The sequence below is a fragment of the Lampetra fluviatilis genome, chromosome 51 (genome assembly GCF_964198595.1).
Source record: "Lampetra fluviatilis chromosome 51, kcLamFluv1.1, whole genome shotgun sequence".
Lineage (NCBI taxonomy): Eukaryota > Metazoa > Chordata > Hyperoartia > Petromyzontiformes > Petromyzontidae > Lampetra > Lampetra fluviatilis.
The window spans coordinates 9,980,500-10,004,565 of NC_136325.1; the positions used below are offsets into that span (position 1 = coordinate 9,980,500).

A 24,066-nucleotide genomic window follows, 5' to 3' on the forward strand; every position below is an offset into this window, starting at 1 on the left:
TGTGCAGTCAGTCCTCAACTGGAGATGGACTGCACGTGGAGATGCCCGTTGCCACCTGTCCAGGTGTTACCTGGTACGGTCCATGAATAGTTGTCTGTGTTTGGGTGGCAGGAATGTATTTGTACTGTGGCCTGGTACCGGTATTGTGTGAAACTGTATCACAGGCAACTGCAACAGAATGCTGATGATGGTAATAAGACCGAGTGCTGACTGCGACATATGTCCGGGTTTGGTCTGTGGCCACCCAGTAAACATTCGCCATTGGGCCAATATTGGCTGGCACGTGGTTGGATCCATTGGCCCAACGTCGGGCCAACGTTCCAAGTATACTGGGTGGCCGAGTGGAGACGCAGCCACCAACAAGTCAGCATTGCTTTGCACGCTGTTCAATATTCGAGTTGTCGGGGAAGCAACTTTCAACTTGTTCCAATTACTTTCATATTTGTATGGGTCCGCCCCCACAGTAAAACCTCCCGTTATCGATACACCACACGGTGTGATGGACCACCTCGTTATCTCGAGGACGCGCAGTGCAGCCAGATTAGTCCCCCACGCCCCGTCGTGCAGCAGCAGCAGCTCACCCCCTGAGCCCCACGTGGCACCGCTGCGGTCTGCAGCGTCAGCAGCTCCGCGGTGCTTCAGGGCCGGCGGGAGCCTCTTAGTGCAGTCATCAGGGCCCAGGGCAAAAGAACAACAGCAACAACATATTCTATGGTTCCTTCGGTAAAGTCACGTAGATAGAAAAATAATAACAATAATAAATATCACGACGTTTCGATCGCAACACAAGCGACCGAAACGTGATATTTTATTATTTTTTTATTAACTTTATTTTCATTTTTATTATTTTTCTATCTACATGACTTTACCGAAAGAACCATATAATATTAATTCATACAGTCACGAAACTTTTAAGTCAAAATTTAAAAACAACAACAACAACCTGACACAACAACAACCTACCGCAACAACAACAACAATGTCACAACTACACCAACTGGAATGGAGGCCGGGTCAGAGCCGGCAGTGCTGCCTCCACAGTGCGTGGGGACGCCTTGGCAAGTGGTGGGAGCGCTGTAACCGTGGTGGGTTGGGGGGGGGCTCATGGAATGGAGGTTGCTGGGAGGGGGGTGCCCGGCTCAGGCAGTCGCCCCCTCGCAGTTGACGTTCCGACCCCCACCCCCAAAACATACAAACTTTATACCCCCCCCCCTCCCGCGTCTTACCCACATTTCACTTCACAGAACGCATCTCGACTCTCGGCTGGGATACAAAATTAAAGGAGCGGAACGGGGGAAAGATGATTCAGAGATGTTTCCAAATACCCAGAAGATTAGCAGGATGCAAGATTAAAATGTGGTCACGATTTTTTTTGTCTCAACTGTGTCAAAGGTTAAAGAGAGCTCCGTCATCGCCACGGTGGTTCCCTGGTTCCTTCCGGTGGAAAGGGGCTGCCACAGAGCTGCGAGGGACAGACTCAGAAATGGTCAAACTCGGTTGGTTGCGATGCAGATGCTCGTGGGCGCTGGGGGTACGGTTGTTATCTCTCAGGCACAAAAACAAAGCCTGGACTTATCATGGGTGGAATAAAACGAATCTATTTTTTATTTTAACCAGATAAGGTCCACTGAGCTACGTAGCTCTTTTTCAGAAGCGATTATAGTAGCCAAATACTCTTAAACGCACGCTGATTCTAAATGTGGAGGGGAAAACAGGAGGACCTGGAGAAAAATCCACGCGACCACGTGGGAGAACACGCCAACTCAAAATATACAGGCATCAGGGTCGGTATCGAACCCACAACCTTCTGTATACCAGGCAAGGTAGTTAACATCTCGCCACCGCGAAATACCAAACGAGGGGAGAGCTTACCTCTAAATGCACCGTCTTGAGTGGAGACTGACAGAAAAACCCGGGAAGACTTAAGAGACTTCCTAGGACAGCTACCTCAACGAGAGAACGATCCTGGGAAAAACCAGGACAGGCGGCAACCCTGGCTGGAAGTTTCGGAGGAGGGAGGGGAAGGAGACCCACGCAGAAGCCCACGGGGCTTGCGTCCAACAGAGACGCGGCCACGCGTTCGCGATCGGCTCACAGCCCCGGGTCGAGAAGAAGGCTATGAACTCGGCCTGCAACATTTCGACTCGCGCGCTGCGCCCTCTCCCCTCGCGAGTCGACGAGTCGGCACCATCGGCGGATTGTAATTAATTTCAACGAACGATCGCTCGATTTCGAGCGTGCTCTTTCGGGTCAGACTGTTGCACGTCGAACATTTCATCCCTAGGGCGTCGCCACGCGGTACCTCCTGGCATCATTACACACCAAGTGCGAGGCCACAAATGAATCACAATAACCTGCTGATTTCGTCAAGGAGCATACATTTTCATCGCACAAACTCCGGTCATCCTCGCAGCAGCAGCTTTTGGCGAGCCATCGAATAAATATAGTTACTGCATCGCATGCTTTCAGATGCGCTTTTATGGCCGTCTGGAACGCTCTTCCTTTCGATATTAGGAAGCCACTGGAGCTATGCACTTTTAAATTATCCAGATTGAAAACTCATTTCTTCAGAACTGCTTTTTGTGTTTAGTTTTTGTCCTTCAGCCGCACCTCTGATAATTATCGTAATTGGCTATGTACGGTGCGAAAAAAGTGCACCATAAGGAGTTAATGTTCAGGAGTTCAGCTCCTCTGAAGATGCCCGTAGCAGTGTGTGGCGAAAGCTCCAGAGATGAGAGGCTCCACGGGCGATGGTCTGGCCCTTGGCCACTCGAGCATCAGTCATTGGTTCCAGTTTCTCAATGGGACTGTCTGTGGGTCTCTATGTGAGTCTGTGGGTCTCTATGTGAGTCTGTGGGTCTCTATGTGAGTCTGTGGGTCTCCATGTGAGTCTGTGGGTCTCTATGTGAGTCTGTGGGTCTCTATGAGTCTGGGGGTCTCTGTGTGAGTCTGGGGGTCTCTATGTGAGTCTGTGGGTCTCTATGTGAGTCTGTGGGTCTCTATGTGAGTCTGGGGCTCTCTACGTGAGTCTGTGGGGCAATACGTGAGAAAGCTCTGATTATAGTGAAGCAACTGCCATCACATTGTAGTCACTCCATGAATTCCTCCTGCACGCGCCACGAAAACCCATGACGGATGTCCTAGCCTCAACCCGGATCCACGAGCGGACAACACTTCGTACAGATCAAACCCTCCTCCCCAGCTGGACGGTGTCACTGCACCGATCAGAAGTCCTGGGGCCTGCTCCCCCCCCTCCCCCCCACCCACCCCTGGTGCCGCCCGTGGCCCCTTAGGGCCGTGCGGCTCAGGCGAGGAGAATGGCCCAGAGTGCGGTCGCAACCGCCACCAGGGCCACGGAGCTCACCACTGTGAGGAAGACAAAGGGGGAGGTGGGGGAGTAACGATGTGAGGACCGAGCTGGTGGTGCAAATGATAAGACGGCCACACATTCAGCTCTTGAGTTGGTGTTCTGGGCAAGGCTGAGAGTATTGTATTGATGTTGAACTTCTTTCGCACCGTACGTAGCCAACCGTGCAGTGAGGGTTGGTGGATCACACGAATCTTGTCAAACTCCCTTCTCATGGGAATCAAGAAGGAGCCATATCCTGGCTTGCCAGACGGCGGTGCAGCAAATGTGGACTCCACCTGTTCCGTCTGTATGGGATCGGGTGTTTCTCCCTCGGGTGCTCTAATTTCCTCCCACATGTAAACGCTCATGAATTGGCCGATAACACCTTCATACATAGAGGACTGCAGAGCTTGGGCAACTATTGGTAGCGCTGGCTCATCAGATGGCTGCTGCTGCTGCTGCTGACTTCCCGCTCTGTCGTTTGTAGTTACTCCCCCTCCTGTCACCTCAGAGTCGTCCTCTCTCTCTTTTCCAGACTGAGTGGATACCGTGTGGAAGCGCAGCATTACAAGTTTAACATTCATCATCATCATTACATAATAACAAAAAACACACACACAATGCACGCTTGATTAATGTTTCATAACAGGAGTTCATGGCGGGCCAGTAGCGGGGAACGGCCTCACCTGCGGGCTTGGCGCCATTGCAGTCCATGCCCTCCATGGACTCCAGCAAGCCGCCGCCCAGCCACTCCTTGTAGCCCAGGCGGCCTTCTGGGTAGAAGAGGCTGACGGTGGAGTCCTTGAAGAGCAGGTCGGTCCCCTGGAAGCCGCTCGAGTCGAACATCTTGAACCGCGTCCCATTGTCGTTGCCAAATTGCTTCTGCTCGCAGACGCATGGACAGACGTTTCACGTCTTATTTTATTTTATATTTGGAGAGCCCCTTAGCTCAAGGTGCTCCAGAACGTAATTTCATAACATGGAAAGAACAGTGTCTAATACAGCGTCGTACAGCATCACGTGAGAGCGGAACACCACCTTAGACGCGGAACAGCAGGACCAAGTCGCAGGCAGCATCGTGCGACAGCGACGTGGCGACGTGCTCACTGACCTGCGCGGCGTCGAGGATTTCGAAGATCCAGCGGGGATCGGAGCTGGAGCGCGTGACCACGGCGTGCGGAGGAACACTGGCCAGGTTGCAGGACTTAAAACCCGTGACAGGGAGACGAGTTCCACTCGGACAGAGCAGCTCAAAGTCCGTGGAGAGAAGGCCGCGTGCCCACTCGTCGGGGTTGTGACCTGGGGAGACGCGACAGTTGGGGGGGGGGGGGGTGGGGGCACAGAGGTCGAGGTGGCAGTTGAGAGGAGCTTGATTTGTAGTCATCCCTTGCCAACTGCGGATTTACCAACCGCGACATTTGAGTACACGCGGATGTACATCTGTTGATGATGGCCACGATGGCGATGATGATGATGATGGCAATGGCGGCAATGGCCCACTCACCGTCTGTGTTGTCTGTGACAGTCGTGTGCTTCACAAAGGCCACATCCCCTGATCCTGACGCCAGACAGCTGCACAATACAAAGGTGAACAGAATGGTGGGACAAACGTGTGTTTGTAAGCTTGTGTGTGCGTGTGCGTGTGGGGAGCAGTAGTGTCGTGTTTAGCACCTTGCTCTACGAACCCGGCGACCGGGGTTCGATTCCCACTCACGGCCAAAAGCAGTGAGGATTATCTGAACCAGTCCTGGGCCTCCTCAAGGTGCTCGCTCACAGCACTTTCCCAGCAGTCCGTTGAGGCTGTCTGCGGTTGTGTGAGCTACCTACCGGAAGGCTCCAGTGTAGCCGAAGAATCGCTCGTGGTTGGAGGCTGCGCACTTCTCTCCCCCCGCCTCGTTCCCGATGCACAGGTGGCACAGGCTGGGCGGAAGGTTGCCCGCGCCCGGCACGCAGCTCGCGTTGAAGAAACTTGCCACCTCTACGTACAAAGACAAAGATCCCCCAGTATAGCTTTAACAGACTGTTGGGGCAAGTGCTGTTAACGAGCACCAATGAAGGCCGGCACGTCAAACGAGGGAGTGGGTGGCCAGCACCCCAGCAGGTACTCATTTGAGGCTGAGTCGACCTAGGGGAGGCCCATAACCAGTTCAGATAATGGTCACTGGTGTGGCCGTGAGCGGGAATGAAACTCGAGTTGCCAGGTTTATAGCGCTAACCACACACAATCACTCCCCATTCATACACACATACAAGACAAAGATCCCCCTATAGCCTTAACAGACTGTTGGGGCAAGTGCTGTTAGCGAGCACCTCTGAAGGCCGGTACGGCACACGAGGGAGGTGGGTGGCCAGCACCACACCCGACCACCTTTGTCTCCCCAGTGGCGATGTTTACACCGCACCAGGTACTCATTTGAGGCTGAGTCGACCTAGGAGAGGGCCTGGACCAATTTCGATAATTGTCACTGGTGTTGGCCGTTAGCATTAATGGAACTCAGTCGCCAGGTTCATAGCGCAGCGCGCTAACCGCTGCACCACCACTCCCCATGGATACAAAGACAAAGATCCCCCATATAGCCTTAACAGACTGTTGGGGCAAGTGCCGTTAGCGAGCACCTATGAAGGCCAGAGCAGTACACGAGAGGGTGGGTGGCCAGCACCACGCCCAACCACCTGTGTCTCCCCACACGTTCACACATACGTACACATAGACACACATATACACACACGTACACACACTGAAGATCAGGGGGAGAAAATCCAAACTACACTCAGATGCACCGGCGCCCGAGTCGGGGAATCGAACCCATCGACCGCTATGCGGCCGAGTCAAAGCTCTCACCCTTGGGGATGTCGCAGCCGTCCCCCTTGATCTCGCCGCTCTCCCGCAGCCTCCCCACGGGGATGAGCCACCCGGCGGTGCGGCCGAGCCCCGTGTGGCACGAGCGCGTCCCCCGCAGCGTGCGGAACGTCACGCTCGCCGGCGCCGCCTTGCGCACCACGGCCACGGCGAAGTAGGTGGGGTCCACGGTGCTCGCTACTCCACGTGGGGGGCAGGGGGCATCGGAGGGTGGTGGGGGGGGGCAGCAGTAGCGGGGAAGGGGGTCACAGAGGCGGCGTGTAGAGGCATCCTTTACAAACACACGAGGAGGAGTGTTTGTTTTATTTTTGAGTGAGGCTTTCTCGGGTGGCGAGATGTTAACTCCCTCGCCTGGTATACAGGAGGTCATGGGTTCGAAAAGGACCCTGATTCCTGTATATGTGGAGTTTTCCTGTCTCTCTTTCTCCTCGTGGTCGCGTCCATTTTTTTTCTGGGTCCTCCGGTTTTTCCCTCCACAGTTAGAATCAACATCACCACGCGTTTTAGAGTATTTGGTTCGCTGAGCTATCAGTTGTGGCCAGGTCGCTTCTGGAAAAGAGCTCCATAGCTCAGTGAGCCTTACCTGGAAAAATAAAAATAGCTTAGAGTTGTTTTTTGTCGTATTGCTCTGACAGTGGGGTACAAGCAAATGAACCGTTGACAATTTGCGCCTCCCCTATAATAAGTCTGCTGTTGTGCAGCAAACCGTACGACATAACAAGAAGACAGGCACATTTCGATTTAAAGCTTTCGTGACTGCAGGGATTCAGACAGGCACAGATAATGACAACAACAATGCCCGGACACGTTCGTCAATAACACTGTGGGCCTTGTAAGTAAAAAATACAAATATAAAAGGCGACGTTTCGGGCAGTGGCCCTTCAATGCGCTCTAAGGGCCAGTGCCACGCCCGACCACTTGTGTCTCCGCAGCGCCGGCGTGCACATGCACACTGCACCAGGCGCTGTCCAGCGGGGCGCAGACAACGCCTGCGTTGAAGGAACCACGGCGTGGGGACACGCGGTGGTGATTTGGCAGGTGTGAAATGACATCTGGTTTCAACATCGAGCGTGTCTATAGCGGACGGTCAAACCGATATTTGAAATGTCAGAACTGGAATTCAGCCACATTAACCCTTTCCCGTTGCGATGACGTGCGTGTACGTCAAACGAACCGAAAATCAAAAATAAATAAATTAGCTATCGGTACACCGAGACTCCCACAAGGCCATGCGGGAAGGCGTGTGGCAAAGTTTTGCGCCAGCTATCGTGGACTGCGGTCGGGTCGCTACACTTCTCTGCGGTGAGTACAACGTCTTTAAACACAACGGCGCTGCACCTCTCTACATAAAATTAACGCTAACCGCTTGAGCGTTCCGAGATCAGCGGTGAACGGGACACCCACCCTGCAACTTGCAGACGTCTCGGAAGGAGACGGAGTTAATAAGTAAATAAACAAATTACATTTTATGAGGGTTTTTTTTACTATACTTTAACTAGTTACTGGACTGAGACCACCAATCCACTCCGCTCGAGAAACTGGTTTAATCTCGGTGGCTTCCTGGCTCAGAAGGGATTTTCCAGGTTAAATATTTAAATGCGATTAAAAAAAACTTAAACATGTTTTTTTCTTCCAGCTAAGACGTCTGACGTCTATGCCACCCGGTAACTTCCACTGCACTTCTTCTACAAGTTCTCACTCGTCGTTCTACAACAACCTTGGCTCATCGATGTCGGCCCTCGAACACGTTTGTTGTGAATGCAGGGCTCTCCGCGGTGTTGGCCAAAAGTGGCCCTCAGCGCTGCCATCTCTACCAGCCCCTTTCCCTGGAGAGGGCGAGAGCCCCAGCAGAGAGCCGGCGTTCTCACACGGTGGCGGTCGCACGGCACAATTCGTCAGGGCAAACGTTTGGCGTAAAACAACCTGCCCACCGGAGATTGTGGGGGACAAAGTTAATCACATTTTTTTTCACAAACTTTGCAATTATCAAGTTTGGAATTTGAGCCCTAAATATTGAGCGAGTGACAGCACAAGTTCACGTTGTGTGTAAACTGCATCAACTGGAGAGGCGGAGACTTGTTGTTGAACATTAGCTCAAGGTATCGTCTTCAGATGGTCTTGAGTCTGTAACTGTTGGGGGGTGGGAGGCGGGTCTCAGGTTTTCTTAACCGAGGACCTGGCTTAAACTCCAAGAGCAGTTGTCAGCTCGGTTGAAGTTATGTTTAAGCCTGCATGTTAAATGTACCCTTGAGTCAAGTCTGTGCGATCTTAATTTTAGAACTTTCGTGACTGCAGGAATTATTATTTGGTTCTTTCGGTTAAGTCACGTCTAAAGATAAAATAATAAATTAAATTAAATAATAGAATACGACGTTTCGATTGCAACACAAGCAATCATCATCAGGTATAATGAAATAGCGACATAGAATCTAACCAGAAAACTATAGACAGACATATTAGCAGACAGATATTACCAAGATACATAGCGAGAGCAACACAGGTAACAGAGAGGGGTGATCGTCTCTGTGTGGTGGCCTTAAATAGACAGAGGGGGGGCGGAGGCAGAGAGAGGGAGGGGGGTTAGAGAAAATATTAGCATATCAATTGGTGCTGCAAGAACGATTACACGGCAAGCAAGCCTGAAAATCAGGAGAAAGACACACTAAAATTAAATAACCTAGTAAAATATCGAAATGTAATGTAATACAACACAGAGGGTCGGTCAACACACAATTAACGCATAGCCTGGTTGATTACGTATTTCAAAGATTGCTAAGTTAGAATTTGAGTGTGAACATTCTAAAGAGGATACAGGCAGAGAAAACAAGTCGCCAGAAAAAAAAAAGATAAGCTTAAAACTTCCCCGTAGAAGTGGTTCAATCCTAATTTTAGAACTTTCGTGACTGCAGGAATTATTATTTGGTTCTTTCGGTTAAGTCACGTCTAAAGATAAAATAATAAATTAAATTAAATAATAGAATACGACGTTTCGATTGCAACACAAGCAATCATCATCAGGTATAATGAAATAGCGACATAAAATCTAACCAGAAAACTATAGACAGACATATATTACCAAGATACATAGCTCTCGCTATGTATCTTACACACCTGTACAGGGGGCTTACACACCTGTATAGGCGTCTTACACACCTGTACAGGGGGCTTACACACCTGTATAGGGGCTTACACACCTGTACAAGGTCTTACACACCTGTACAGGGGGCTTACACACCTGTACAGGGGGCTTACACACCTGTGTAGGGTCTTACACACCTGTATAGGGGTCTTACACACCTGTGTAGGGGTCTTACACACCTGTATAGGCCTCGGCAGCCGCCACCTGCAGGCCGTGGTATTTCCCCGCGGTGAACACCTCCCCAGAGTCCAGGCTCACCGCGTCGGCGTGGCCGTCCTGTGCGAGGAAGGGTGGCCGGGCGGTGGCACGAAGAAACAAAGCGACACGACACGATGAGGAGGGTGGTGCTGAGTGCGAGGTTCCCTCCGGGTTCGCGGTGGTAATCGGTGCCAACGGAGGTGGAAACTTCACTCCGCGGAGTGGCTTTGTGCAGTTGTCTGCAACGATGTGGGGGGCTAGGGAACACGGGAAGATGACACTCGAGAGGAGACTCGGGAGGAAGGGATGCAAGGGAAGGGGAGACGCACAGGGGATGAGACACAAGGAGGCGCACAGAGGATGAGACACAGTGGATGAGACGCACAGGGGATGAGACACGAGGAGACACGGAGAGAGGGGGCGCGTGTCGGCCCTTGCCTCGATCTTCTGCACGCACTCCTTGCGGTCGCCTGCGCGCACGCACTGCAGCGGCGGCGAGATGCCCGCCCCGGTCAGCGCAATCTTCATGGCGCTGCACTTGTTCTCCTCGCCCGTCGATATGGTGCACCAGCGGAGAGACGCGTGGACGCCTGCACACGCAGACGAGGATAGATACACGGACAAGATGAAGGCTCAGACACGCGGGGACAAGATGGGGAGACACAGGCGTGCTGCTGCTGCTGGTGGTGCTGGTGGTGGTACCGACACCGATGTTCACCGCGAGAAAAAAACTAAATTGCTCAATGTTGAGTTGACTTTGATCGGTGTTGAATCTGCAAACGGTCAGGAATGAAATAGCAAAATAGAAGTCTCCTTCGCATATTTGTATCTCCGTGAATGTTTCTCTTACACATCGTCATCACCAACATCGGCACCGTCCCCAGGGAGTGCGCACGCAAAAGTTGAGGCACAGTCTGTGTGTGTGAGGTGAGTGTGTGAGGTGATGGTGCAAGTGTTAGGTGAGTGTGTGTGAGGTGAGTGTGTGAGGTGAGTGTGTGAGGTGAGTGTGAGGTGAGTGTGCGAGGTGAGTGTGAGGTGAGTGTGAGGTGAGTGTGTGAGGTGAGTGTGAGGTGAGTGTGTGAGGTGAGTGTGTGAGGTGAGTGTGTAAGGGTGCAGGGTGAGGGTGTGAGTTGAGTGTGAGGTGAGTGTGTGAGTTGAGTGTGTGAGGTGTGTGTGTGAGGTGTGTGTGTGAGGTGTGTGAGGTGATGGTGCAAGTGTGAGGTGAGTGTGTCAGGCGAGGGTGCGGGGTGAGGGTGCGGGATGAGTGTGTGAGGTGAGTGTGTGAGGTGAGTGTGTGAGGTGAGTGTGTGAGGTGAGGGTGCGGGGTGAGGGTGCGGGATGAGTGTGTGAGGTGAGTGTGTGAGGTGAGGTTGTGGGGTGAGGGTGCGTGATGAGGGTGTGGGGTGAGTGTGTGAGGTGAGTGTGTGAGGTGAGTGTGAGGTGAGTGTGTGAGGTGAGTGTGTGAGGTGAGTGTGTGAGGTGAGGTGAGTGTGTGAGATGAGTGTGTGAGGTGAGGGTGCGGGGTGAGGGTGCGGGATGAGTGTGTGAGGTGAGTGTGTGAGGTGAGTGTGTGATGTGAGTGTGTGAGGTGAGTATGTGAGGTGAGGGTGCGGGATGAGTGTGTGAGGTGAGTGTGTGATGTGAGTGTGTGAGGTGAGGGTGCGGGGTGAGGGTGCGGGTGAGGTCAGTGTGTGAGGTGAGGTTGTGGGGTGAGTGTGAGGTGAGTGTGCGGGGTGAGGGTGCGGGATGAGGGTGTGGGGTGTGTGTGTGAGGTGAGTGTGTGAGGTGAGTGTGAGGTGAGTGTGAGGTGAGTGTGTGAGGTGAGGGTTGTGGGGTGAGGGTGTAGGGGGTGAGGTTGTGGGGTGAGGGTGCAGGGGGTGAGGGTGTGGGGTGAGCGTTGTGGGGTGAGGGTGTGGGGTGAGGGTGCAAGGGGGTGAGGGTTGTGGGGTGAGGGTGTGGGGTGAGGGTTGTGGGGCGAGGGTGCAGGGGGTGAGGTTGTGGGGTGAGGATGCAAGGGGGTGAGGGTTGTGGGGTGAGGGTGCAGGGGGTGAGGGTTGTGGGGTGAGCGGCGAGTCGATGCCCAGCCGTGACCGCAGCTCACGCGGCTACAATTCCCCCCTTCATCGCGGGTTGCCTCAGTGCGACTTGGCGCCATGACAGCGAGACAGCGCGTGAGTGTGTGGGAGTGTTTGTGGGAGTGTTTGTGAGTGTGTGTGAGAGTGTGTGTGTGCGAGTGTGTGTGAGAGTGTGTGTGTGTGAATGTGTGAGAGAGTGTTTGTGTTTGTGAGAGTGTGTGAGTGTATGTGAGTGTGTGTGTGAGTGTGTGTGTGGGAGGTGTGTGAGTGTGTAAGAGTGTTTGTGTGAGTGTGTGAGTGTGTGTGTGTGAGGGAAGGAGAGAGTGTGAGAGTGTTTGTGTGTGTGAGAGTGTGTGAGTGAGTGTGTGACAATGTGTGAGTGTGTGTGAGTGTGTGAGTGAGTGTGTGTGTGTGAGTGTGTGTGTGTAAGGGAGAGTGTGTGTGTGTGAGGGAAGGAGAGCGTGTGAGTGTGTGCGTGCGTATGGTGCTGGCCACCCACCCCCTCGTGTGCCGTGCCGGCTTTCATAAGTGCTACTCGCCAACAGCCCTTGCCCCAACAGTCTGTTGAGACTATACGGGGGATCTTTGTCTTTGTTTTGTGTTAATGTGGGGAGCGGTGGTGTAGCGGTTAGCGCGCTGCACTACGAACCCGGCGGCCCGAGTTCGAATTCCGCTCATTGCCAGCAGCAGTGACGAGTATCTGAACTGGTCCGCCCCCGCTCAGAGGTAGATTCCAGCCTAAAGTGAATACCTCCATTGAATGATGCCGGGTGTAGACACCAGCACTGAAGAGACAAAGGCGGTCGGGCGTGGTATCGGCCACCCAACTCCCTCGTGCGCCTGCCGGCTCAATAGCTGCCGGCTAACAGCACAACCATCGACTTGAGCTACACGGGGGGAGGTGTAGGTCCATGATCTTGCATGGGGGTGCCCGTTTGCGCAGTCGCTCTCCACTTGATCTTATCAGCTCACCCGTAGCTCCCGTTAATGATTGCTTCATATAATGAAAGTGGCCATTCTAGGATCACGTAACCCTAAATAATCATTGACAAAATAAATAATCAGACAAATAAATACGCATCCGAAGCATTGGTGACCCAAGCCACCCTTGTGCATGAAGCTATCTTGTCTCGTCTTCTTGAGTTCTTAACCGGCTTAAACGAAATCAACTTAATTTGATCTGCCCATCCACGTAAAAATGTTTCTAGTTAAAAGATTCGGAGCACATCCCATCAGCCACACGGGCTTCCGGCAAAACATCGCTGGTAGTTCACGCGCATTGGTTGAAGCAAGCCTCATCCTGCTGATGGGCAACACCATGAGGAGCACCACTTTGTGGCTAAGTCAACAGGAGTGGCTGCGCCCCGCCATAGGAATGTGGAATTACCACCACTGGCTCGAATTACTAGCAGATGAGCAATGCCTCGATGTGCAATCGAGCTGTTGACCTTTTTGACCTGAACTAAAACTAAACTATAAAACTAGTTTTATTTGACCAGGTAAGGCTCACTGAGCTATGTAGCTTTTCTTTCAGAAGCGACCTGGCCACAAATGATAGCTCTAGGAATGTGCAATATTAGACGCGTGACGTTGATTCTAAATGTGGAGGGAAAAACTGGAGGACCCAGATAAAAATCCACGCGACCACGGGGGAGAACACGCAAACTCCAAATATACAACAAGTGTCAGGGTCGGGATCACCAGGCGAGGTCGGTAACATCTCGTAGCAACCGTGACCTGAAAAAGCAAGCACCACTCGCTCTACAACAAAATTCAAACGTGGACTGCGCTCACTAAAACGTTCATCAGAGGCGCGTCAAAGGCACGTCCAAGACACCCCTACATAACAAGGGCGCCCAGAGGTCACTGAGGCCAGGATGTCACGAGGGCAGAATGCCCGAATATATTATATATTTTTATATATATAAATATATATGAGCAGCAACAACAACAGCAACACGGGCCCGTGTGGTGGGGCGCTCCTTTGTGTGACGCCCGGGTCCTTGGGCGCCATCAGGCCCCCTGCCAATCTCATCTGAGCAGCATCAACTTTATTTTTAATGTGAAAATCCCTCGAGATGAAACATCTCCGTTGCAAGGGGCTATCCGCCCCGGGGTGTTGATTCACGCGCACACAGCACGCGCATGACGTAAAGACCACAAAGACAAAGGCCCCCCCCCCCCGTGTATCTTTAACAGACTGTTGGGGCAAGTGCTGTTCGCGAGTAGCACCAATGAATGCCCGCACGGCACACGAGGGGATGGGTGGCCATCACCACGCCCGGCCTCCTTTATATCACGAGGGGCGATGTTTACCACACCGCACCAGGTACTCATTTGAAACTGAGTCTACCTAGGGGAGGCCCAGAACCGGTTCAGATAATCCTCACTCGTGTTGGCCGTGAGCGGGAATCGAACTCGCTTGGCCGGGTTCGTAGCGCAGTGTGCTCACTGCTACACTACCGCTCCCCACACGTATACACGTAGTGACCACGTATACACACACACACATTTTAAATGTATAACTTTACACGGTATGAATTTATACAATGAACATCACACCCCGGTCAACAGACATGAATAGAAAAACAAACTACTGTATTAAATTATGCTGATCGCCGGTTCATTGAGAATGTGCTCTGGCTGCTGTAGATGTTGTGCGAGTTTGTATTATATATTAAGGCGTGGTAAGGCCCTCACCATCCAGTGGTGGATTTTAGAAAAGCTGTCCATGGGTTACAGAGTGCCGTGGCATTCTGGGGCTCGTTATAAGGGGCCTGGACGACACTTTATTTAATTAAAATGAAAATAATTTTCCTCTTACCCAAACACCCACTTTTAATAATGCCTCCCTTTCATAGCCCTTCACCTTCCACACCACGTGACATTACAAACTTGCCGCAATTTAGAACAACATTCCCTTCATGGGAACGTGTCAAGGGGCTCTGTGTTGTGATTGACTGCGATGATGGAAGCAAGAATGTTTGGTTGTTACTCATTGGGTGTTGACTGATGTGAATAACTACTAGATACCTGTGGAAACTAGACGATTTTTATTTTACCAGGAAAGGCCCACTGAGCGAAATAGCCTTTCAGAAGCCACCTGACCACAAATGATAGCTAAACGAAGTGGCTTATCACGTGGAAATTTATAGCAGACAAAAATACTCTAAACGCATGTTTCCAAATGTGGAGGGGGAAATCAGAGGACCCGGAGAAAAATCTACGCGGCCACGGAGAGAACATGTAAATTCTAATTTTACAGGTATCAGGGTCGGGATTGAACCCACGGCCTCCTGCATACCAGGCGAGGTAGTTAACATTTCGCCACCGTGATACCCCTGGCCATGTGATTTTTAGGTAGAGATGTGTGCCTGAGAGTAACTAAAATAACTTGACGATCTTCCCCTTCCTTGCCACCACACGTCCCAACTCGTAAAACAAGTATTTTCTACACATCATATCAGCCACACGGTCATTTTTGAGTGAAAATGTTTCAGCGGTACTGGCTCAACAGCAGAAAAACTCTGGACCGATTTAGACAATCAGTATCTCATCAGCAGAGGCAGAATTGGTTAAAGCAGTGGTGGTGGTGGCACACTGCAAAATGTGAGGAGGCAAGGCGCCTCTGTGAGATATCGGTGCCAGTTCGACACAAAGCTAGAAAATGCAAAACACATCATTGGCATGTACGGAGTGAATATTTGGTGAGTGACAGGCATGCATTTATATTTGCATCAGTTTAAACAATATATATGCATCATATATGCCAACGAATGTGCGTATTAACACTTTTTTGCACATTATTTGCAACATAACATGCAAATGTGATCACACTACATCGGGAGCCTGACGACATACGTTTAAGTTTCCGGATGCAGCAAACATCAGTGGCAAAGTGATGTCTGTGGACAGGTCCTCGGGAAACTGCTCTTTCACTGAAACCGACCAGCGTATTTAAGGCGGAAACAGGATTTCTCCACAATTCCGGCTGTCGCCTGATGAGGGTGGTTGTAATTTACCACTGAAACCTCAAAGTGTTCGAATTGTAAATGTTGTTGTGGGTTTGCTGTCCAACACACAACCGGTGTGTGCTGAACTAGTAACGACTTGGCACGTTTTGTTTACGTCACAAACCTTACTAATTGGCTATGTCAGGTGGTGGCAGGTTTAACGATCTAACCCAAAATACCTCTGTTCTGGATATTGGTCGTGAAAGCCTCCTTCGTGTTAAACAGCGTCGTGAGGTAGAGCCAGACAATGTCCAGGACTGGCACAAAGTTGAGGCCTTCGATTAAGAAAGGCCTGTAAATCATTATTACTATCGCATTACTGTCCTGTAGACGATTGACTGGACATGTGTTGTTACTGGCAAACACAACATGCAAACCAGATGAAAAATCAATGAGAAACAGAAAGAAGACAATTAAATCGAACCACGACTGCCAAATCGTGACAATTTGTCAATTGCTGGTGGACGGGGGATGTGAGCGGTGGCATGCTCACTGCTCATTGCAGACGTTCGCGGTTACACCCCAGAGGCCACCCTGGTAAACACTGCGGGTGTACAAACCGAAAATACGCACGCACCGGCTTCTTCGCTGTGAACGTGAGTCATTCCGTGACGTTGTTCGGCGAAGAGTAGACCATTGTGTGCCGACACCACAATCTAGACATGTCAATTGATGGTGCGTGTGGTGCATTGGTATAGAGTATGTGGTGCATCAGGGTGGTGCGTGTGGCACATTGGTATGGAGTGTGTGGTTCATTGGTATGGAGTGTGGTCCATCAGGGTGATGTGTGTGGTGCATCAAGATGGTGCGTGTGGCACATTGGTATGGAGTGTCTGCATGTGGTCAATTGGTATGGTGTGTGGTGCATCGGGAGACCTCGGGGAGGATCAGGTTCCCACGTGGCATCTCGCATCTCCTACCTGCAGTCCCCTGCAGCACGCTCAGCAGCGCCAGCGCGCAGAGAAGAAGCGGCACAGCAGACGCCAGGCTCATCGTGGCCGAGGTCATCTCCAAACGCCCTGCACTTGAAAAGTCAACTTGCGGGGCGAAGCAAACAAAACACGCAATGAAACACGAGAGAGACAGGGGGAGTGAGAGGGGGGTTTAGGGAAGAATTTGGGAGAGATGGAGAGACGCGGGGAGAGAGACGGGGAGAGGTGGAGAGAGACGGGGTGTGGGAGCGAGGAAGAGAGACGGGGTGTGGGAGCGGGATAGATGGAGAGACACGGGGCGTGGGAGCGTGAGAGGTGGAGCGAAACACGGGGAGAGAGAGCGTGAGAGATGGAAAGAGCCACGGGGAGAGAGTGCGTGAGAGATGGAGAGAGACGGGGTGTGGGAGCGAGGAAGAGAAGTGGAGCACGTCGGAATGCGCCGCGGAGGGGTGAACAGGAGCCTGCAGCCAGGTCACTCCGTTTTTAAAGGCGGCCCTGTGCTCACCGATGGCTGGTGAGGAGGGGGGTGAGGGTGGGGGGGCAATGTGTGCCCACTCACGCAACTCCCCCCCCCCACTCTCCCCCGACCCTTCCCGCACCGAGCTGAAGGGTTCGGGTGCTGAGGCAGCAGGCGAAGTCTCGTGACTGCACCCGCCCAAGTGGTGGCGGCATGGACGGCCGAGGCGAGAGAATGGGTTTTATGCTCCCTGTCATCGGGCTGCAGTTTAAAGAGCTCCCAATGTGGGTAAATATTCTCTCTATGACTCGCGTCTTGTTAGGGATTACACTTTGCTTTGTGTCACCTGCAGAACTGCAAAGCGGCGGCGGCGGCAGCTGTAAAAATATGACAAAAGGGAATGGGTGAAGGGTTGAAGTGACTGGCTGGGTGGCTCACGCGGTCAGAGCGCTGAGTTCGAACCCAGCTGTGATGACGACGGGTCCTCAATTGTCGTGAATCGGTGGCATGCGCCCAAAAATGCGGTTGTACTTTTAGTTCAAAGTTACGTCTGAGAAAATCTTAAAAACAAATCTGGGGTTAGCTCACGCGACTAAGACCCGGAGTAAAATCCATGAGGCCACGAGGCGAACATGCAAATTCCAATTTTACAGGGTCGGGATCGAACCCACGACCTGCTGCTTGAGTCTCTGCCAGACGATGCAGTGAACTTTCGATTTAAAGCTTTCGTGACTGCAGGGATTCATCTTCTTGGTTCTTTCGGTAAAGTCGCGTAGAAGGGAAGTAAGTACGTGACTTTACCGAAAGAACCAAGAAGAGGCAGTGAACATTTCGCCACTGTGGTGGCCCTGGCGATGCGATGTTCAGGTAGAGATGCGTGCCTTCGAGTAGCTCTGTGATATCCACTTCTGTGGGGACGTTCTCATAACGCGATGGAGTTGCGTCTGCTGGAGGTGAAATGTGAACCTTCCGTCTCGCTACAGGACGCCCCCCGCAGGACAATCGCAGTAAACATGGTGGGGGGAACGACAGTCATAACACGGATTAAAGAATCATAATCAACTTAGTTGTATGAAGTGCATTTACAAATTAGTGACCAGGTATAACACACGCGCACATTGAGAAAGGCCATGACATGTGGCAAGGTCCGCTTGAAACAAAAACTTGCCGAGAGTCTCGTGCACAGCAGTGACACTCGGACCCACCCGGGACTGGGGGTCTCCGCGTGCAAGCCGCGGGTGGCAGAGCGCGCTCCGCCCACACGACCACATTGCCACACACACACAGGGACAGCACGAGGGAGGAAACTTACGTCTTGAGCAACTTCTTCGTCTCATTTGCTTCATTTAAATTCGTGATTTTATTACAATGCTATACTCCTCGTTCTTCACGTAAACAGAATTAATCGTTGGCAAACACCACAACAACATCAACAACATCAACAACATCAACAACATCAACAACACGGCAACTCTCACCAACATACCCCACACACTCCCCCGGAATATGTCTGTACTGTCCGCAGCATTTCCAAAGTTAAACACAACGTCTGGTGCCGCTGCCGTGTTGGCTGGCAGTGGTGCACAACTCACTCAACAATCGCCTCGACACGCGCGTCAATAACGCACCGTGTGAGTGCGCGTGGCCTCGATGGAAGAGGTTCGCGAAGGACGCTACTGGGCAGGTGGAGGCAGTCACCCCCAACAACAACGGAGGGCGGAGGAGTGACGCTCACAACAACGAGCGGAGCGTCGGGTCGGATAAAATAGCAGAGTAGAGGGCGCAGGTGGTGCATCTGCCAGCCATCTCAGTCAACCCATGTCACCTGCTGGGTCTGTCCCGTGACCTCCTGCGTGCAGTTCACTTCACGTGGCCTCAAAGTGCACCTGGCCTGGCACAGGTGACGTGGTGACGTATGACGTTTATTGTTTTTTGAACAAGGTGGTTCAGATGTCTTGTGACCCCAAATTCATTGACCCCTAAAAGTTTTTTCTTTGAATTTTCACTTCTGTTTCAAATAAACATTACCTCCAAAAATATGACATTTTATAGAATTCAATTGGGGTCATAAAGACATCTGAACCACCATGTAGAGCAGTGTTCCTCACTAATTTTCAGAGGGGGCCACTTTCACTGAACAGACATCACCAGTGTGAGGGCCGCCGCATCTTTGACATCATTGTGGTTTGACAGCAGCACGACGATGGGGGACGTTTTCACATTTGTGTCTAGAGACCCATAGATTATATCGAGACTCATAGATTATATAGAGACCCAAAGAGTTATATAGAGACTCATAGATTACATAGAAACCCATAGTTATAGACTCATAGATTAGAGTCCCATAGACCCATAGATTACATAAAGACCTATATAGTTATACGGAGACCCATAGGTTGCCTAGATACCCATATATTACAGAGGTCCATAAACTTATATAGATACCCATAAAGTAACAAAGAGACTCACAGACTAAGACTCTATTATCTCAGCTGGTGAGGCTCCATTGAGCCAAGCAACTCTCTCACAATGATGGCCGCAACCCAAGAGAGTTGGCGGTGGCAGCAACTACAGCACCTGCCAGAGGTCTGCCCGATCATGCGAATAACGAGCCGACTTATAAACCTTTATGAGCCACGAGCCCTCTCTCGTGGTTCAACTCGATTATACAATCTCAGCATTCTCTCTTGTTATCTTTGCAAGTAACCTGACAAACGGCTGTCACGTGCGACGTCTGTCAGGTTACAGTTGAGAGCAAACTTCACAGTTTATAGCCAACTTAAGAGTTCAGAGCAAACCTTCCAGATTCTCTAGCGGCCCTCTGATATTGTGTCAGCTACTCGGGCGTTGCGCGCCCGACAGAGCTGATGACGTCATCCCAGCCCATGAAGGCGTTGCCCATCAAGGTGGTGCACTGATGTCTGCTGGTGAGTGCGGGCAATGTGCTAACTAGTCTATCGCAAGCACACCGCTGGTGTTTTCCTTCCCCGCACCTCCGATTAGCGCGGTTGGCTACGTACGGTGCAAAAGTTCAATATAGTACGGTCTCGGAAAACGCCAATCTCATTTCAATTTAAAGTTTCAAGTTCACTTTGTTTAATCAGCTCAGAACTCAATAGATGAAGATCGTCTCATTTTTAAGAGTGACTTGGGTACACACAGATCGTGACACAGCCCCGCAGCTGTCTATCATGCAATGGTCACCCATCCAAGCAGGCGACAGGCTCAAAGCCTGCTTAGCTTTTGAGACTTGATGAGATCGGGTGCATTCTGGGCGATTTTGTCATAGGTCTCTGGCATAGTGTGTGGATAAAATTGTAAATCATCACTTCTCACACACACACACGATTCAATGCCTGTATCGTGAGCAGAATAATCGATTTCAATTCAGGAATGGAGGGAGTGTTGCATGCCTGGTATGAGGATCGCTATGCATTAAACCACACACGCCCATCAATCACGTTTGTTAATCCCCATTCAATAATTACAATACTTGTGTGTACTCGTTGTTATTGACATAATGATGCAACAAAAACTTTCAAACTCCCTCCCTTTCTTTGGGTGTTGAACTCCACACCGTGAGTCGCCAGTAGAATGCAGAACAACAAATGTGGACTCCGCCGGTCCCCACCCGAGTTGTCCCCCACACACCCGCGTGGGTTTTCTCCGGGTGCTGCGGGTTCCTCCCACCTGTGAACAAGCATCAATCGACCGATACTGTCACATCTTCATATATGTAGTGACATGGAATGGGTCACTACGGAGCATAGCGCGGGTTGCTGGCAGAGAAAGGGATCTGCAGCAGCCCTGTCTGTCAGCAGGTCACGTGACAAGCAGAGAGAGGGATGCAGGGCAAAGGTGACAGAGGGGCCACGTGAGGCGAGCTCGGGAGCCCGCGAGAAGGTTCTAGAAAGGGGGCGTGGCCGGGGGCGGAGCGAGGCCACGCCAGGAGGATAAAAGGGGAGCCCGAGGGAAGGCTCGAGGCTGTCGCTGTGAGTGGGATCCCGTCGGGCTGCTGGAGTCTCCGTCCGCGTCTTCACCTTCTCGGCGTCGTCAGTGAGGCAGTCTGCCAGCTGTCCTGACTGGAGTGTAGTTACCCCTTGTACCCTGTGAAGGCGGTAATAAATAGAGTGCCTCCTACTCCTAGTGTCTCTGAGTGTATCACTACACATATGTAGTGATTCACTTCAGAGACACGAGTAGTAGGAGGCACTCTCTTTACTTTGGGCAGGACAGCAACAGGCTGCCTGACCAACAACGCTGAAGACGTGAAGACGATGACACAGACGGTGACGAAGATTCTTGTAGCCCCACAGGTTCCACTCCCAACAACAGCTGCGAGTCTTGGTCGGGGTCTCCCTTCTATCCACTCAGCGTGGCCTCGCTCCGCCCCCGGCCACGCCCCCCTTCTAGAACCTACTAGAAGGCTCCCGGGCGTCACCTCGCGTGGCCCCTCCGTCACCTCTGCCCCACATCCCTCTCTCCGGCCCATCACGTGACCTGCTGGCAGGCAGGGCTGCTACAGCAGCAGATCCCCTTCTTTGCCAGCAACCAGCGCTATGCACCATCGTGACCCATTCCATGTCACTACATAGAGATGACCGCAGACCTTTGGGGGGAGAAGGGGGGATTTTGCGGAGGCTTGTTCGCGTGGCTGCCGCCTATCCCGCCTTCTCTGTGCTTCCTCTGCGGTCTATGGATCGTCCTCTCTCTACAAGAGGGAGTGAGCGAGAGCGACGGTGGCGCAGGGTTATAAGTTGAAATTATCGTTTTTATGAAAAATTACTTCCAATGAAACCCACCAGCCGAAAATTGGATGATTTGCATTTGGCAGAGCAAAGATGACATTCCTTCCAACGCCCAGTCTTGGCTGGCAGACCAAACAGACAGTCTGGCACATCGCACACATATTTGCATTGGTATTATGACTGTGGGGGAGGGGATGAGGTCACGTGTTTACACTGGGCTTAGGCCCAATCTGCCAAAATAGACCCTGCCAGTGGTGGGGTGGTGAGCGGCGCACCGGACTTGCGCCGCTCAGGTCGCCCGGCAGTTGAGACGACGGCACACGTTTGCTAAATCCGCCTGCCGCCATCCACCCAGCGGCATGATTGGACACTCCACAGTTAATAGATCGGCAAGTCGTGGGTGGAAGAGTAGACCAAATACACTCTGGAGCCCCTTCCAGTGGATGTCCTTCCGCCAGCAGTGGTGGCAGAATGCAATTGGAGGGCTGCACTTTTGCCTTTTGCACACACACATGCGCAGTATTTACAAGGGCGGCCTGTTAGATTCAAAACTCTGTGGTGGGCTCCTTGATTGGTTCCGAATTGCTGAGCTTGCAACACCGGCAGCGGAGGCGGTGGGAAGCACGCGAGGCGGCAGGTGACTGAGGTGAGGACCCAGGCATTGCAGTGTCATAACGGATGAGCCCACACTCTTGGTCATTTACTGGAGGTCAGTGGCAGGTCAAGGCGGGATAGGCGGCAGCTGTATATTTGGAGTTTGTGTCTCTCTCTCTCTCTCTCTCCCCGTGGTCGCATGGATTTTTCTCCGTGACCTCTATTTTTTCCCTCCACATTTAAAATCGATGTGCGTTTAGAGTATTTGGCTGCTATAAATTTCCACGTGATAAGCCACTTCTTTGATCTATCATTTGTGGCCAGGTCACTTCTGTAAAAGAGCAATAGAGCTCAGTGGGCCTTACCTGGTAGAATAAAAAGTCTAGTTTATACTGCCTGTCCGCTCACCATACTAAGGCGGTAATGACTAACGTTAAAAAGTGCTGTCGCAGTTGACGATGTCTCCTACACACATACATCTCTCCACACGAATGACAAATATTTTGTAAATGATCCGTCAGCCGTACGGCCTTCTGGGGAGTGTTTAACTTCAGCAGCATCGGTTAAAGACGAGCAAAACTCTGGACCGGTTTCGACACTGCTAATGGGTTGTCTAAGAAATATTACGTCTTATGTGGAGACACGGATATGTGAATGAGACGGATTATCTGCTCATCTATTTTATATTCTCTAAAACGATGCTCGTGATTATGTGTAGCCTGTTCGCATAACCCGGTAGTTGTTGCGTTCCTGAGGAACACCGCATTGTGTAAAAATCGCGTTATAATAAATAATACATAATTTAGGGTAAAGCACAGTCCATGATATCACGTGAGATGCGTACGCAGGCCGAAAAAAGACTGAGATGCGTGGATAGCATCCAGGGGTATCCAGCAGCATCCCGCCTTGTCCGATGCTATGCTAAGGCAGCCGTACAACTGCTTATTCCTACTCGCGCGTTGTAGTCCCATTCCCTCAATCGAATTACATCCAATCCGCATCCGCATTATAAAAAAAAATAGGTAAAAACAAGCTTTTCAAATGCACTCACACTTATTTGCATTCTAAAGTACAACAATTATTTTGACCCCAGAATTAATCACATTTGATGTGCTGAATTAAAGTGGGTGGCTTCCTTTTGATATGTTTAATTTTCTTTATGCAAGCCACCCACTTTTATCCAGCATATCAAATGTGATTAATTCTAGGGTCAAAATAATTTATTTTGTAATTTAGAGTGCAAATAAAAGTGTGTGCATTGCAAAGTTTGGGTTTTACCCATTTTATGACCCTGTACAGATGACAATGATGACTTTGCTTATGTCAACCCTTGTCCATACAATAAATGAAAGCATGCGCATTGTTCCAAAAAACAGTCTACGTAAAAGTTAATGGCACGCATTACGACTATTACAGTTAGGATTACGATCATGTCGTTTGCAAAGTCGTAAATTACATTTAGAACAGCACGATACGTGTAAGGCATTTTAATTGTATGTGTAGTGAGTGACTTCCGAGACACGTCGAATAGAAGGCTTCTTATTTATTAAGAGCACACTGGGCGATATATTGTGTAACGCAGCTACACATAGGCGATCCTAACACGTAGCCCCATTTCCGGCTTCGCTGCGCAAGCTGTTCGACCAGCGCAGAGATGGAGAGAGTCTTCCAGAAGATCAGCCACGTGGTCGGAGACGAAGA

The 24,066-nt window shown here is 51.2% G+C and overlaps 1 protein-coding gene across 1 annotated transcript; it reads right to left on the reverse strand.

Annotated features, from left to right (window-relative positions):
• Nucleotides 1-3,281: 3,281 nt before the first annotated feature.
• On the reverse strand, nt 3,282-17,004 carry LOC144948810 (melanotransferrin-like). The gene is made up of 9 exons (XM_078878462.1): nt 16,555-17,004; nt 9,985-10,136; nt 9,528-9,624; nt 6,192-6,386; nt 5,177-5,327; nt 4,854-4,921; nt 4,461-4,648; nt 4,036-4,231; nt 3,282-3,366 (listed from the first exon to the last, which is right to left on the reverse strand). Exons 1-9 carry the CDS (start codon nt 16,640-16,642, stop codon nt 3,305-3,307), a joined length of 1,197 nt encoding a protein of 398 aa, XP_078734588.1. The 5' UTR covers nt 16,643-17,004; the 3' UTR covers nt 3,282-3,304.
• Nucleotides 17,005-24,066: the final 7,062 nt, after the last annotated feature.